This window comes from Melozone crissalis, unplaced genomic scaffold (assembly GCF_028551555.1).
Source record: "Melozone crissalis strain CALT ecotype California unplaced genomic scaffold, PUWL_Pcris_2 ptg000008l_1, whole genome shotgun sequence".
Taxonomy (NCBI): domain Eukaryota; kingdom Metazoa; phylum Chordata; class Aves; order Passeriformes; family Passerellidae; genus Melozone; species Melozone crissalis.
Genome location: NW_026535786.1, coordinates 13,900,639 through 13,916,044, shown reverse-complemented (window position 1 = coordinate 13,916,044; position 15,406 = coordinate 13,900,639). Strand labels below are relative to the sequence as shown.

Sequence of the window (15,406 nt, the reverse complement as noted above, 5' to 3'; positions counted from 1 at the left end):
CCTCTTCTACACCTTTTTTAAAGCAATTCTAGACTTGATGCTGAACTGAAAATCCTGGAGCTGCCTGTTAAACAGAACAGCAGGTGAAACAGGAGCAGCTGAAGCACATGTCATTTCTCACTGAAGCACCTTAGACCTGACCAGCAGGATGGCACAAATGCCAGAAGTGAAATTCACTTCATACCAACTACATAGATACAAAAAAATAATTCACACTGAATTTGAAGAAACTATAGGGAGAAGCAGTAAGTTCCTTTGTCATCACCCTGAGCATTTATTTTTAAGTCTCTCCTTTTATTCAGGTTATCCAAGAACATGTTCAATCACCATATCAAAGCTGAATAACCCCCAGTGGGATTAATTGTCCATCTGTAACAACAGCACATACACAGCTAAGCATGTTCTTGAGGGGATTACAAATCCTTCTGCTAGATTCTGATCACCTTACCTACACTTTGGCTTCTTGTAGTGGTCAGTGGAAAAATCCAAAAACCCACACAGGCAACCTTATAATCTGCTTTTGCACAATTTCTTTGTGAATTGTGATTGCTTCTTCCTCCCTCTTTACCTAGCCAGACAAGCTTAATGCTGGTCCCACAGGAAATACCTGGCTTCATGCACATTTTTTAATGCAATCACCTTCAACGTTCTCCTTGGGTCTTCCAGAAGAAAAAGTTTTTGTTTCAAACCAAAATGATTATTAATTAATAAATGATTTTGTTACAAATAACAAAATCTCTGTCTCATGATACAAAAGTCCTTGCAACTACTCAGCAGCTTCTATTGGAATCCCACCAGTCTCCTTATTTCTTGATAGATAGGAGCAGCCAGTTCTTTGGCTTTCTCTGCTCCATCCTCTAAAACCTTTATCAGATGAGACTTGTCTTCCTGGAGTTTCTTGATTTCATTCCTGATAGGTGCAAATTTTTGGATAACAGCCTCTGCCACCACCATTTTGTAGTGAGCAGTGTCAAGACCAGTGGCTTGGTGCAGCACGTCTTTGATGCTCAGCCCTGTCACTGCGGCATGGATGGACACCAGGTTGGAGACACCGGGGCGGGCGGCGGGCTCGTAGGTCACCTCTGAGGTGAAGTCAGTGACAGCTTTGCGGAACTTCAGCACTATTTCATCTGGGCTGTCTGCTATGGTAACGGTGGCTAACTTCTGCGGGTCTGACTTGGACATCTTCGCCGACGGATCTCTGAGGGATTTTATTCTCTTTGTTGTACCTTTAAAAACAAAAAGTTATGAGCACGGACAATGGTTTCTTATGACAATTGCTAAGAACAGTGTGCAGCTATATGATGAAGCTGTTTATTCTTGCTCAATAATGAACTGTGAGCACAATCAGGTATGCTCTGTTTAGTCCTTGCATCCTTCCTGTCCTTCTAAGAAGCCACCTTCTCCTCTCATAAACTGAAAGAAGCCCATTCCATCTCTCCCATCCTCAAGAAGCAGGAAATTCTGCTGGGGCTACTCCTAATATTTTATGTGGCTTACATGCTGATTTCCCCCCAGATTTCTCCCTCATCTATTACTGAACTTTACTGAATGGTTTTGAGCAGTGGAGAAACAGGTTAACTGCACTGGTAAAAAAAAAAGAATCCCATAACAGTTAATATCCTTATTTCAGGAAACTCCTCCATTCAAAATCTCTTGCAAATTCTCCTAAATCTCAGTAAAACAGTTATTAAAATTCTCTAACTCAACACTGACCAGCTCTGTTAGATGTAAAGCACTGTTTAGATAAGAAAGGTGTGGGTATTGTACAAACTGCTAAGATACATGCGTGTACATGAAACAGGTAAGTGGCATTAGGAGAATATTGCAAAGTACTTTAACAGCATCAATCCACACTGCTTCAGTTTTTCACCAAGAAATATCATTCATGGAGTACCTAAAGTATCACTTATCTACAGAGTACTCATACCAGTTGTTTTTAGACACCTAATACAGCCAACAAAATTACCTGCATACTGCTCATAGATGGCCTAGGTACTCAGTGAAAGGATAAGGGTTCTTCCAGCATACAATTCAGATTGCCCCAGAAAGTGTTTTGTTCTGAAATCACCTTTTGGAAGAGTCTATTCTGCAAATTTGAAAGAGTCCAGGTAATTCAATTGTCTACAGCTAGTGAGTCTGAACAGGTCCCCTACCTTCTCCAGTCATCTAGGATGTTTTGCTGGTTTGCATATACTTGTGAAGTAGTACCTCAGAAGTACTATTTAAGAAGGAATGCTTTTTGGGAGCAAAATGAAATGTTTTTTTCCTTTTTTTTTTCCAAATTGAGCTTTTTATTTAATGGTAAACAGTCTCACCTGCATCAGAGGCTACACCCAGCTCCTCTTTATAGTGCTTAGTACTTCATTAGAAACTGTGGCATTTGCAATCCCTAATATTCTCAAAACACCACTCCAGGTCTAACATAATTTTTGTCACTGAGGCTTGAAAATTGAGAAAGGTTTATTATTGCCTGTCTTTTCTAAGGTGAGAGCTCCCTGCCCTTTTGGGGGCGAAGGTCTCTGCTGTGCATTCCTCTACATTACTTACAACAAAGATGCAACGCTTCATCCTTGCCCAATTCTTCACGTTTCTTAGCAAACATGCCATTTGCGCCATCTGACTCCTCCTCACCCCCCGGCCTATGACCTTACAGCTCAAAAATGGCTGAGAAGATTTTCCTTGTAAGTCTTCCTGAGACTAAGATCAAAACCGTAAAGTCTTAAGCTCTGTGACAGACACATATTGAAATACTCAAGCATATATTAAACACCCTTAAAAAAAATTGGAGCACTGTACATATAAGCCAACAGGCTGTTCAGCAACCTAAAGTAAACATCTCTGACTTGGACTCTGAAGAATTCTGCTTGCTAGAGGTCTCTTGCCTTGTTGCTTACGTGCCCCCTGAATGAGCAACATGGAATAGAGACCCTACTATTTTTAAAAAGTCCAGTGCTTGAAGAGCAAGGCTGACTGGCAGCAGAGTGCATCTGGCCCGCTGGACTAGAATACCAGACGTCACGTACATTCCTCAACCATGGATTTCTAAAGCCTTATATCTATCTTGGGAGTTCATTTTCACAGTCTCTAGGCTCTTTTAGCCAGGTTTTAATTTCCCACTCCCTTAATATCAGTTTTCCCCCTTTTCTTGGTCCCTGAAACTATTTCCACAATGTTTAAATCCATCTTCAACTTCGAAGTGCAGTTAAGGGAAAAAAAATAACCAACTCACTTAAAATGGCTTTGGGCACAGGAAAGAATTCTCCATATTTCTTGTTGAAATGTTGTGCTATATCTTGGGCTAGTTCCAGGTGCAGGACTTGATCTTCTCCAACAGGAACACGTGTTGACCTTTTAATAAAAGACAGATACAGGAAACTCAGCAAAGCTCTCTGGTTCTGCTGAAATGTTACTCAACACTGTAACAGCTTCTGCCATGACTGAGGGCCAGACTGAGCCAAACACTCAGTCCCAGCTAGATAAAGGTGCTGTGGGAGCAAGATCCCAAACTGAACATATTCAAGGATGACTCTGCTTTTTGTGAACTGAAGCACATAACCAAGGGCAAAAATAGCCCTTTGTGAAGACATATATGGCAAAGATATCTGTAAGAGCAACTCATTATACTCAGCTCAAAGAAAGGTTTCTTTAGTATCTCCTGCTGCCTCTTTAGAGATCAAAGAGCACATGCTATAGTGTAAAAAAAAAGTAAGAAAGATCTACAAGGCATAAAGTGCAGGCAGCTTGTCATGTCAAGTCTCAGGAAAACATAACTGCTGTTGAGGAGTTAGTACTGAGGATGTATCAAGGGAAGGAAAGAAGAGAGTGTGTCTTCATCACAATTGTATAAATCATGTGGTCCAGCACCTCTATTGTCACAAGTGTTATTAGAGGATTCAAAGCATAATTTGATCTTCTATATTGAACTCAATGGCTTGAATCCCCTTCTGGAGGGAAACACAATCTGCATAAGAGTACATGAGGAGGTGAAGAATCCATTACTTCCCCTGGTGATTCTTTCCCACAGTTAATCATACTTGCTAAAAATGTATGATTCTTTTAGATGAGGCAGACTTGAAATCTTGCCAGCTTTTGATTACTCTCCCATCCCCCAGCAGATTTTTTTCCTAAGGCTTACGGGGTATTCAGCTATGAATACTGGACATGTTCCAAAATAAGGAAGCGCACCATGCATCTTTTAAGTTCCCAGAAAATTTCAGGTCAACATGGTACGCTTTCCTTCCGATTCTGAATTACTGGGCTGACATCCAGGAACCAATTTGTCCACCTTTATTCTCAACCAGCCAGTAAGGCAACCCAAAACCAGTTACAGTAGGAATCAATAGGAAATCACAGTGCGCTATAACTGAGAGAAAATCAGTTACCATAATCAATAACCTTTAAGCAGGTCAAAAGAAATGTTTCCATATGCCAAAATGGTTCCATATTCACAAAGTTTGCACTAAACAGAAAACATATTATCTCCATAAAAGTCTCTGCACGATACCTTGCCTTTTTCCTTGCTGGCTTTTAAAAATTTTTTTCTATTCTGGTGCTATTTTTACTTCTTTCTGTCATGCATTTACCTTCTGTCCATTTTTCTGTCTCTTTGATCCTTGGTTCATCTGAGCTAGTACTGTTTCTCCCCCTCCTCCAGCTCTAAATTCTACTTCACGACTGCTGTTCCCTTCCTGTGTTTCTGTTTCTCACCAATTCTTGTTCCTAATATTATTTTGTTTACATTAAAACATTTCTTATTAAAGATATTAAGTCAAGTTCCTTCAAAGAGATATTGTTTCTCTTTCAATTCCTTGTTTTGTGCTCTGGATGGACAGCCTGCTGTTAATACAGATAGTAGCCAACAAACCACTGGCTTTGCTAAGGAAAGATGAAACACCTGATCTTATTAGAGATGGAAGAGACAGACATGGTTGAGCTCAATCAAAACAATGTGATTCCTGATAAAGTTGTCTAAATTTCACCCTTAATATTTGATGCTCAAATCACTCAAATATTTGACAATCAAATGGGACTCACTTCAAATAAAATCATTATGATATTCAAAATAATTCTGCCTTTTGCTTGCTTCCTGTTATTTTTAGTTAAAATTTAGGCAAATTAGAAATACCATCCCTTGGTCTTTTAACAGTCCCGTGTTCCCTACTATGATCAATTAACATGAAATTTCTCTAGATACATTTTTCTGAATTCACAGCTGGTTAATCAGGTTAGTCTGACCTGACATCCTTGTCCTCAGTTCTGTGTTAATTCTCTGTCCCAATCAATACTCACAAGTTCCTTCAGAACAATGCTACAAAGTACATATGCTCTGAACATAAAAAAAAAAAATCATATATGGTGCACTGTCTTCAACATTTACTTACTGAGACAGTTTAAATCATATTATGAAATACAACCAGTGATGACAATGCACTACAAATTCTACTAGCCAGGCTACAGGCTTAGGCATGCTGAGTCCCCAGTCCCTCACTAGGGGCTGTTTCCACTGCAGCACTAGCCAGGTACTACAAGCTGCAGTCAATAAGTTACTCTTTTTCATCAGTATGAACTGGCCTATACAGAATCCCCCACTAATATTGGTATGCTACATACAGACAGTTTAAATACCTCTACAGTACACTGCATAAAATAAAGCCTAACTTCTTAAAAAAAAGTGTATCAGTGTGAATGTGCAATATGTATAATTAAAAATCAGTCTGTTATAATTGCCTAAGAATTATTCTCACATGACCAGATTTTGCTCTTTACAGCCCTGTCAGTAGCTTTTTAACCAGGCTAGATTTCAACCTGCCACTCAAGAGTCTGTCATCCATTTCCAATCTTCTGATCTAATCACACCCAGCTCCCCTGCTCAATAAGTTAGCATGTTGACCTGACAGGCATTCATTCCAATGTAGCTGAACAGACATTGCCCATGGGCTCACATTCTGCCTCTTACTTGTACAGCAAAATATCTGCTGCTTGAAGCACAGGGTAAGTCAACAAACCAACAGTTCCTTCGCTATTCTGGCTGGCACGCTTCATCTGTTTGGAAAAGAAAAACAGAAGAATCACACTTTGACTAATGGTATTAAGGTCTGTGATTTTAATTAGTTAGAATTCTGAATAATTGAGTAATTTATTATGTAGCTCTACAGAAGACAGTGCCATGTAAAATCCACTCCTTATGAATATATTCTGGTTTATGTCTTATATTTCTGAATTTCTCTACACTGTTCTGATATTCTAGTGAGAATGGAACATAGGGTTTCTTTTGTTTTCTGTTTGTAACCATATTAATGGAAATTATTTCAAATGCAAAACCATGAGGCCAAGTTATTAAACTTGAATATTACACATAAATCCTACTTTTTAAATAGTGTCTTCAGCAATATATTTTTGAAACATTTCATAATGGAGACACAAAAAGATATTAAAAGGTATTAACCTGTGTTAGAGATCAAGACACAGTGATCACACACAGTCACCAGGACAGCCAGTGACAGCTGGGAGAAGCCAGACCTCCAGAGGCAGAGTCCAGTGCTGTCTCCATCAGTTCTCACTGCTCCCCACAATCTACCTAATGCATTCAAGTCCTCTACTGCTCCCTGATATGGATCACCTAGATCAAGACAGTCAGGGTGCAAACACTAACTCTGTTCTAGCAATGACATATCTGTGTTTTACTTTTAGCAATACTTAATATACTAACCCCCTTGAAATCTGAATTATTTCATTAGGACTGATCAAATATATTTCGACTTGTCTCACACTCTCCAACAGATCCTGAATTCTGTCTCCATCTTAAGTGCCTAGGGTTCAGGGAACCTAATTTGCAAAGCCTAGCACCTGTAACACCTATCTGTAGGTCTGGAAAGTCAATCCAGTCAAAGTAGGATTTAGGAGCTTAACTTTAGAACCTCAGGTTTGAAAAGGTTTGCTTTAATCTATGCCATGCATTAACACTGGTTGCTGTATTTAAGTTTTACTGGTTTTATTTAATTAAGAAGGAAAACAGGAAGAAAGAAAACATCTGGAGGTATTTAAGGCTGCTCTGAACTCTGCAAGCCCAAACTGCTCTTAAGCTGTTGGGTTTTTTTTTTCCCTTTTTCAGATACTTCTCTCTCCTGTCTTTTTCTGCTTACTAAATGTCAAAATAAAATACAAGGAAATTAAATGTAAGAACTCTATTGATGCAGTCAGGCTAATGCAACACCAAGATTAAGAAGATGAACATTTGACACTCATAAAGGCAAACATTTAAGATACAATATCACTCAGCACATTTTTAATATTTATAATTTCTATACTCCTCTTCAAACATATGCCTCTTTTGAACACTCTTCCATAAAATCTACAGAGCAGCCACTCTTTATAGTGGAAAATAAAAAGCTGTTTATGGAACTCCTTAATCGGCAAGGCCCAAGATTTCCACTGCAATATCTTCCATTACTCCTGCATTATTAAACAAGCACTGAAATAACACTGAATGTTCTAGCATTTTAATAACAGCAAACAAACCTCCTTTTTAGCACAGTTTTTCTGCAAATCTTTGCCAAAACCACAATTCTGTAGCTTGCAGCAGGAAAATGTTCACTAAGAAGAACAGACCTGGAGAGGTATGTTTTACCCCTTCCACCACAGGACTACAGAATTACTTAAACCTAAAGCAAGAACAACCAAGGTAAAGTTGGTACTTCATACATGACAAGTATTTCAGGATAACATTTCTACTCAATTCCCATAAATTTCTTTTAAATTTACCAAACTGTCCATACCTTCCACTGGGGCAAACGTAGCAGACGTGGCACATTAGTTAGGCACCCAAGAATCCAGGCAAGTTCTGCATGCTCAGGAACCTGAAAGTATGAAGTTAGAATCTATTTAAATCTTCCTCCTTTATATGCATATTTTCTCAAAGTCAGTAAGAATAAATTACATCAAAGACGAGAAAACCATTTATTTCTGTATATTACTTTTTCAGTAAGGTCAAGTGACAAGCTAATGGAAAGTTTTGGACACTGCCAGGATTGAATGCTCTATATTAAAATAGTATAGCAAGATTCTTGATCCTATCCACCCATATTCTAAACAAGGAAGAAAATGCTTTAGAAATAGCAGAGTTGAGCACACATGTAAACTCCTTTGCTTGAATACTTGATTCACGCTTTGCAATATGGGCAGGTTTGAATCTTTAAGAGGATGCTAACTATCTCAAAGATGTTCAAAGCTTCATGACTGCAATATAATATAACAGCCCACACAGAAGGCAGTAAAAAGTGTTTCTTAACAAGTAAGAACTACTAGGATTATTAATTGCAATTCTTTTGTTGTCACATTTTAAATACAGTAATTTCCTAGCTAGCAGTCATTGGACTACCTTGGTGACCAATGTGTAAAAGTATCCAACCTCTAGACTACAGCTCAGTGGTTAAAATATTTCAGGTTGATTCTTTCCCTTCTTTCTGCCTTTCCCACAGATTCAGGGTTTTTATTAATTCCCTCATGCTTATTTGACCTGTAATCTTCTGTGCACAAGACAAAGTGCAACAAAATACTGGAGTAAAATGAACTTCATGGAAAATACTGAGCGCAAGACTCCTATTTCATCTAGAAGGAATCACCATCTGGTTGAAAGTGGTTTCTCATTTCTTTCTTCTAGTCACGGACAGAGAGGAGATGGTGCTCTGTTGCACTTGTGTTGACAAGAACCCCCTTTAAAAGCTATGCAGTCATTGATTCAGCCCTGTCAGATGTTGCTTTCGCAGCCAAGACTGCACGTGCATTTCACTGGATCAGTGGATTTGACATTACATCAGTTACCAAAACACCAAGTGATCTAAACAGCATTTGTTGGGTTGAATACACAGTTCTTGGTCCTACCAAGTCATACTCACTTCCTATCTTCAAACACACAGTCCTTTCCTAAATATTACTAAAGTGCTGAATATGTTGAAGAAAAAGCCTGGTAAAATGGGGACAAAATATGTAGAAGTATACCAAAGGGTAGAGATTTCAGCTGGAATAAAATTCAGTACTGGAGGCTAATGAGTCAGCATTCATCATCCAAATTGAAGGAACTGACTGCGTATTGGTGTGTGAATCAGGAGGTTCTAGGCTTAAACCACAAATCATTTGTCAGACTAAATCACAGTTTAAGCTACTGTGTTTTACTTGGCAAGAGGGGCAGGTAATTGCTGCCTTTGCTTGGTCATGGTGCATCTGCTCAAATGTTACTCATTTAGCTATTTTAGTATTTCATCACACTGATTGCACAAATCTGATACAAAGAAACTGGAAGATGTATATGATGATACATATGACACCAGCAGAATAATGGCTCAGTCTGCTCTTCCTTTCACTGAGAAATATCCATGGATCACAATCAGGAGAAGCCATTCTCCCAGACAAACTCCATCTGCTTCTTGCTGCAGGTCCACCTAAAACTGCAGACAAATGTCTTCATTAAACAACCAAAACACAAGAATGTGAGAAATAACACTGTACTGAAACACAACAAAGGCAATGCAGCCTTGTGCCCTATTTCCAGGAGTAGCATTTGGGGCAAACACAGGAGACTACTGCCTCCTACAATTTCTTCCCCTCATACTTCTCCAGCATCCATAATTGTTGCACTAGGGAATATCAGAAGGAATATTAGAATTATCCCTGGCCCAGTCCTGGTAATGTACCCAGATTCCCCAGGAGTATGTCTAATTGTTTTCTGAACAATTAGAAGTGGGCTGATAGCGCCCACATCACAACCCCATGGAGCAGCAAGCTCCAGAGGCTTAAACCTGATGTGTAAAGAAATAATTTAGCCACTGATGTATCCATGTTTACTTACTGGTTTTGAATACCCCCTGTTTCTTATATTGCACAATTTGGTGAACAATTCCACATCCAGCTTATTCAGTGTTTTTCTGATTTTGTAAACTGTGATTGCATATACACCTCAGCCTTCTTCTCTTCAAACTGAAGCAAATCTGACTTCTGAATTTTTACTTCTTAAGGCAGTTACTCTATCCCCTGCTACATCAATTCCTCTCCTTTGTATCATGTCTAAATCATAAGTTCATTCTGGAGACTCTAAAACTTCACCCAGTATTCAAAAAATGGGCACATTAAGGTTTTGCATGGTGACAAAATGTCATCTCTGTCTTATTCACAATATCCTTTCTGGTGATGTGGTGATGATGACATATCATTAGCTCTTTTGAAAATTGCTTGTGCTGAGCCAATGACTTCAGAGAACTGCCAATGATGGCTCCAGGACTTTCTTTCCTGGATTTTGTGAAGAAGGTTTAGAATACTTTTACCCAGATGTTTTAAAGATCTTCTACCCCTTATTTGCCTGTCCACTCTGTTTTATGAGTTCTTTTGGAATTCCTTTCCTTGGCTTAGCATTTTGCTACACATAAGGACTTAGTACTGTCAGTGAACTTCTGTTCACTACTTTCTTCAGGTCATGAAGGAAAATGTTGACTAGAACTGCTCCCAGCAAGAATCCCCGAGGAACACAACTGCTGACTGTGCCATTAAAAAAAAAAAAAGTGAGCATTACAGCCATATGGCTTTCAACAGTGATATGAAAGGAAAGAGAGAAGAGAGACCTCATATTTGCATAAATCTACAAAACAATTTTCAGTTGATTCCTATTGTGTTAGGTAGTGTTTATTGTGCCATCACAAGGAAAACCTTTGTCAAAGAAGCATCACTTTTCACACAACTTTCATTAAAAAGAGTATGACTGTTAGAGAGGCGTTCTGCTTGCTTTTAAAATTTATTTTTTAAAGGACGTTACCCAATAATCCAACTAGGATTTCAAGAAATAAAAGTATAAAGAGCTCCAATTAATTCAGGCTATTCTGTTTACTCTTCAACCAATGAAGAACTCAATTTCGTTTGTATTTTAAAATCGGACAACAAACTACTGTCTAGAGCTACAATGTACTTCAGGATCACCCAGTTTTTCAAAAGACAACAGATAATAATAAACTTAACTCTTTTCCAATGAAGACATAATTTTCTCAGTGTGCCCTCTCCTCCAAGTACATCAGTATAGAAGTAATACAAATGGTAGAAAACCAGAATTACATCTCAAATTAACAAAACTCACAACCAGCGACAGTTGCTGAACTGTATGTCAAACCAAACTCCAAGAATGTCACAATCACTGCTAATTCTGAAAATCAGCTATCAATTAAATGCAGGTCAACTTCAGCTACTTTTATGTCCTGAAAAAAATATAATAGTCTGTTTCCAGTATAAACATTATTTTCTTGGGAAATATTTCTTGCAGCCTTGCTGAAAATATTTCCAGGAATAACAGTTTTTAAGTGCTCTATTTATTGTTTCCCCTTTATAAATTCAACTATTTCCCATTTAAAATTTTCCAAAACTTCTTACCCATATCCCTATAGCAATCTCCCCTTCTCAGGCAGCCCAAATCCTACCCTTTGCTCTTCTCAGTAAATACAGCAAGTTTCTCTCTCTTTTCCTGCCCTGTGCTCTTGCTTATTTTAACAATTTTTGTTTTCTAATCTCACACAAGTCTGTAAAAACTACCAACATTTCTCAAAGGGTTGAGATGGCCACCTCTATGCTATTACCAGGGACACATTTCCTCCTTCAATCTCCATTGCATTAAGCATCTCCCACAACCTGGCTTACTAATCAGTAATCAAAGAGTTATTTCCAGAGCAAACTATTTACATTCCTTCCCTGTGGCCTGACAAGGCTAAAGCTGCCTACACAGATTCCTTTAATTTTTTTAAAGCACACATATTTAACAGAGGTGACCATTTCCAAAAGATAATGAGCAGTTATCTAAAAGGCACAAACACTTCTGTTTCTTCACCTGAGCACCCTGCTCCTCCCTTTTTAAAGACAAATAGCTTCTTCATTATTTACTTGTGCAGCCATTTGAAGTTATTAAACTCAGGTCACAATTCATACTTGGATCTCTGGAGCCTTATATGCTGGAGTACAATCTCAGGGCTTCTTCCTGTAAATCTATTTTTTTGTCCTTGATCCTAGCTATTCCTTACCAAATTCTTGTTGATTTTCCCTTGCCACAGCCAATGATATATATATATATGGAAAAGCAGTAGCTACTTTTAGTCCAAATAATTCTACATGACTTTTTATGATGAAACATACAGCTGAGGAAGATTGAGATTCAAGATTGAGATTCAAGCAAGCTGTGAGATTCAAGAACAGTGGGAGAGGCATGAATACTGGGAGCAGATTTGAAAGCAGGCAAATCAGCAACACTGGGCCTCAGCTTTCTGAGGTTATAATACAAGGTTGTGTGTTGGCAGCTGAAGTGGCTTTCTGCAAAAAGAGATGCAGGATTTTATTTTCAAGATGGATTTCCTCAAGTTGCAACCTATAGCCCTTCTCTGTAAGGCACTGCCAATTTGCTGCATATCTATCATGTGGAAACAGCTTTCCTCAGCAGAGTAACCTCATTAAGGGCTACATTTTAAATGGGCAGTAAATTTTAAATATTTAATTTTGATAGAATAGAGTACAAACAAAGTCTCAGGAGGTAATCTGGATAGCTGTGTCCTAAAAGAAATTGAAACAGAGAAGGGAAAAAGTCCTACATTTAAAAAGAAATTAAACCATTTTTTAGGACTTTTGTGTCTTCTAGAAGTACCAGTAAGAGCTTCAGCAAAATTCAAGAGGCCCTTTTCAAAAGCAAATGATGCTCACATTTTTCTTGAATAAGAGGTAAGGTTTTATTAATGTGTAAGGTTGAAGGCAATATGTTCAAGATACTTAGCAATGTGTCTCTATATTACACAGCTAAAGAAAAAAAAAGACCATAAACAAGACAAAAAAATAGACTAACCTTCAATCAAATGCACACAGTGCAGGTGTGCTGTAAACACTACCAAACACTCTTATGACAGAAAATTTGCCAGAGTATCCCAAATTTGTGTTCAAAGAAATAATTGATTGGGTAGAATAAGTTTATGGTTACAAAGGCAATATGGGATTTAAAGAACACGTTAAGCAACATATTGAATTGGGGGCTGGTTATCTAGTTATTGTCAGTAAATGTGATAGTATCTACAGCTCTCACCTTTACCTTGCAACAGTTTAGTCACATATCCTTATTTATATTAGGTTAAAACATACAGAAATAAGATCTGCCTCTCCCTTTGGAAGAACCTGACCAAGAATATTCCTACTGAAATTAAGCTTTACTGGTTATAAACCCCGACAGACCACAGCAATTTGGCCAAAGCACCCTTTCCTCTCCTTTATTTATTATGAAATTAACTTATTTTCAGAAACATTCTCCTAGTATAACTCACAATACTGTTTGAAAAATTAGTCTGGTGTGTCCAGAAGACTGGTGAAGAGAGGAAAATATAACAGCTACATAACAGTATGAGATGAACAAGGTAAATTAAGGCAGAAGAAAAAAAAAAAAGAGAAATCCCAGTGAACCATGACTTTCCTTCCCACTGAGCTCCAGTTATGTCTAGTCCAGTCCATGAGAGAGAAAACAGAGGAATGAGAGAAGCAGAATAATTTTCTAAATTAAACAGTCACATACTTCCTCTTATGACAGGAAGTTTTCAATGGACCGTGCTAAATTAATGTACTTTAATGAATTTATAAGCTATGATGCAATAGAAGCTTTTCAGCCCCTCTGAAAATTGGGCAAGGGGTAGTGTGAATCCATTCAAACTCTGCCCACAAAACAAAGCAGATGGATACTTCTGGAAAATAACAGCAGTGAAACAGTGCACACATTTATATTGTTGTATTTTGGCTTTTGGAGTCAAGGCTAAGACAAATTTGCAAATTCCCACCTCCCAGAGTTACTGCCTCAATTTGCTTGCACACTGCAAGAATACTGCAGCTGATTATACTCAGAAAATAAATCAGCCTATCCAGAAGGATGAAAACTGCAATTTTCCGCCCAGAAACGGAACATTATGTTGTCCAGAAACTCACAGGACTCCTCAGAGAAGTGCTCATGCAGCGTATCAAGCACTGCCTGCTGAATCAACTCTGATGGAATTTTAGTTTCCCTTGGGACATTTAGCATGTGTCTGCTACAACAGATAGGTGGACAGGAAGAACAGCCTGAGACCACATAAAAGCAAAATAAGTTTCCAATATTGTTTTGACTGTGAAGCAGATGAGATACAACATGGTTATGGGTAAGAACTGAAATGTGTAGTGTACCCACCACGAATCAGAGAAAATGGGTTATATCATGTAAGTTTACCATGTGTGCAGATTGCATACTGTCTTCCTTATTTACCCCCCCATAGTCCTTTTTGGTTTTAATAAAAGATCTAAGTTTTATGAAAGATGACTCTTACAGCTTTTATCAGTTATGGTACAATTTAAGGAATATATTTTCTGTTTCTTCTAATACTGTCACGATATGTTGTAGAAGTCATTATTCCATAACTTCTTTTTTATGCCCCCTAGGCATAAAAGCATATCTTAAAGCATATCTTGACATTATTTTCTCTAAGAGGGTTTCATACATCTTGCAGCTGTACTCCAAATAAAAATGCACTATTTTGAAATATGCATTTATTTTTATTTTTCATTCTTACTAAAACTGTCAGTTTTCTATGACTTCCTACTTGAGAAAATATAATTAAACAAGCTGTAATGAAAGAGCTTCTCTCACTGGGAGGCCATTTTACTGTCCAACATACACCACAATTGTTTTTCTAGATATTCTAATTAAATGTGCTTGTTTATAACCCTTCACAGACAATGTGGTTCGAAACACTACCCTAATTATTCATCACCATCCTTCTTGCTTCTAAATATTTTCAAGTTATCATCACTCGTTCTTTGTAGCCACTACTTCCCTAGGCTGGAATTCAAGTTTTTATATGGTAATGGAAGTGTGGGAGATATTTGTTGAACTGCAATGTATTAAGACCAAGTATACAGCCAGCCATTAACTTACTGTTTGTACATGCTTTAAAACAATATAATCTATAAATGGTAAATTCTGAAGCATACAAAACTAATTTTCATCCAACTAGCACTTTCCATTTATAGGTAATTTAGCTGTAAATCCAATACAAAAGAACATGGGCCATATTCTCTCTAAACAATACAATAAAAAACTTGCCTATGCAAAATTTCTGTCACTTTTATTTAATTTTAGTTGAAAGGTGAGGACATCACTGAAATCTGTTCTGGGATTCCAAGTGTACTTCACCGGTATCCTTATCATAACAGCACCTTTTGGACCTAGTATAGGCATGAGAGGTGCCTGTTCTCACCCCACTTTCTCCCAGCAGTCAGTCTGTGATTCCTACTGTTCAGCTTTTTGCCACTTGCTTGTACTGAAAAGGATGATAAAGTATGTGAAAACTCTGGAGGCAGGTATTTCAGATATCACTGGATT

The 15,406-nt window shown here is 37.9% G+C and overlaps 1 protein-coding gene across 2 annotated transcripts in view; it reads right to left on the bottom strand.

The window, feature by feature from the left end:
* Positions 1-292: 292 nt before the first annotated feature.
* Positions 293-15,406, bottom strand: part of WARS2 (tryptophanyl tRNA synthetase 2, mitochondrial) — a 39,282-nt gene continuing 24,168 nt past the window's right edge. For both annotated transcript variants that reach the window (XM_054270067.1, XM_054270068.1), the window contains exons 3-6: positions 7,779-7,859; positions 5,960-6,045; positions 3,233-3,351; positions 293-1,229 (exon numbers count right to left, since the gene is read on the bottom strand). In XM_054270067.1, the coding sequence (XP_054126042.1) occupies positions 781-1,229; positions 3,233-3,351; positions 5,960-6,045; positions 7,779-7,859 (735 nt within the window). In that variant the 3' untranslated portion in view covers positions 293-780. The remainder of the gene's footprint in view (positions 1,230-3,232; positions 3,352-5,959; positions 6,046-7,778; positions 7,860-15,406) is intronic.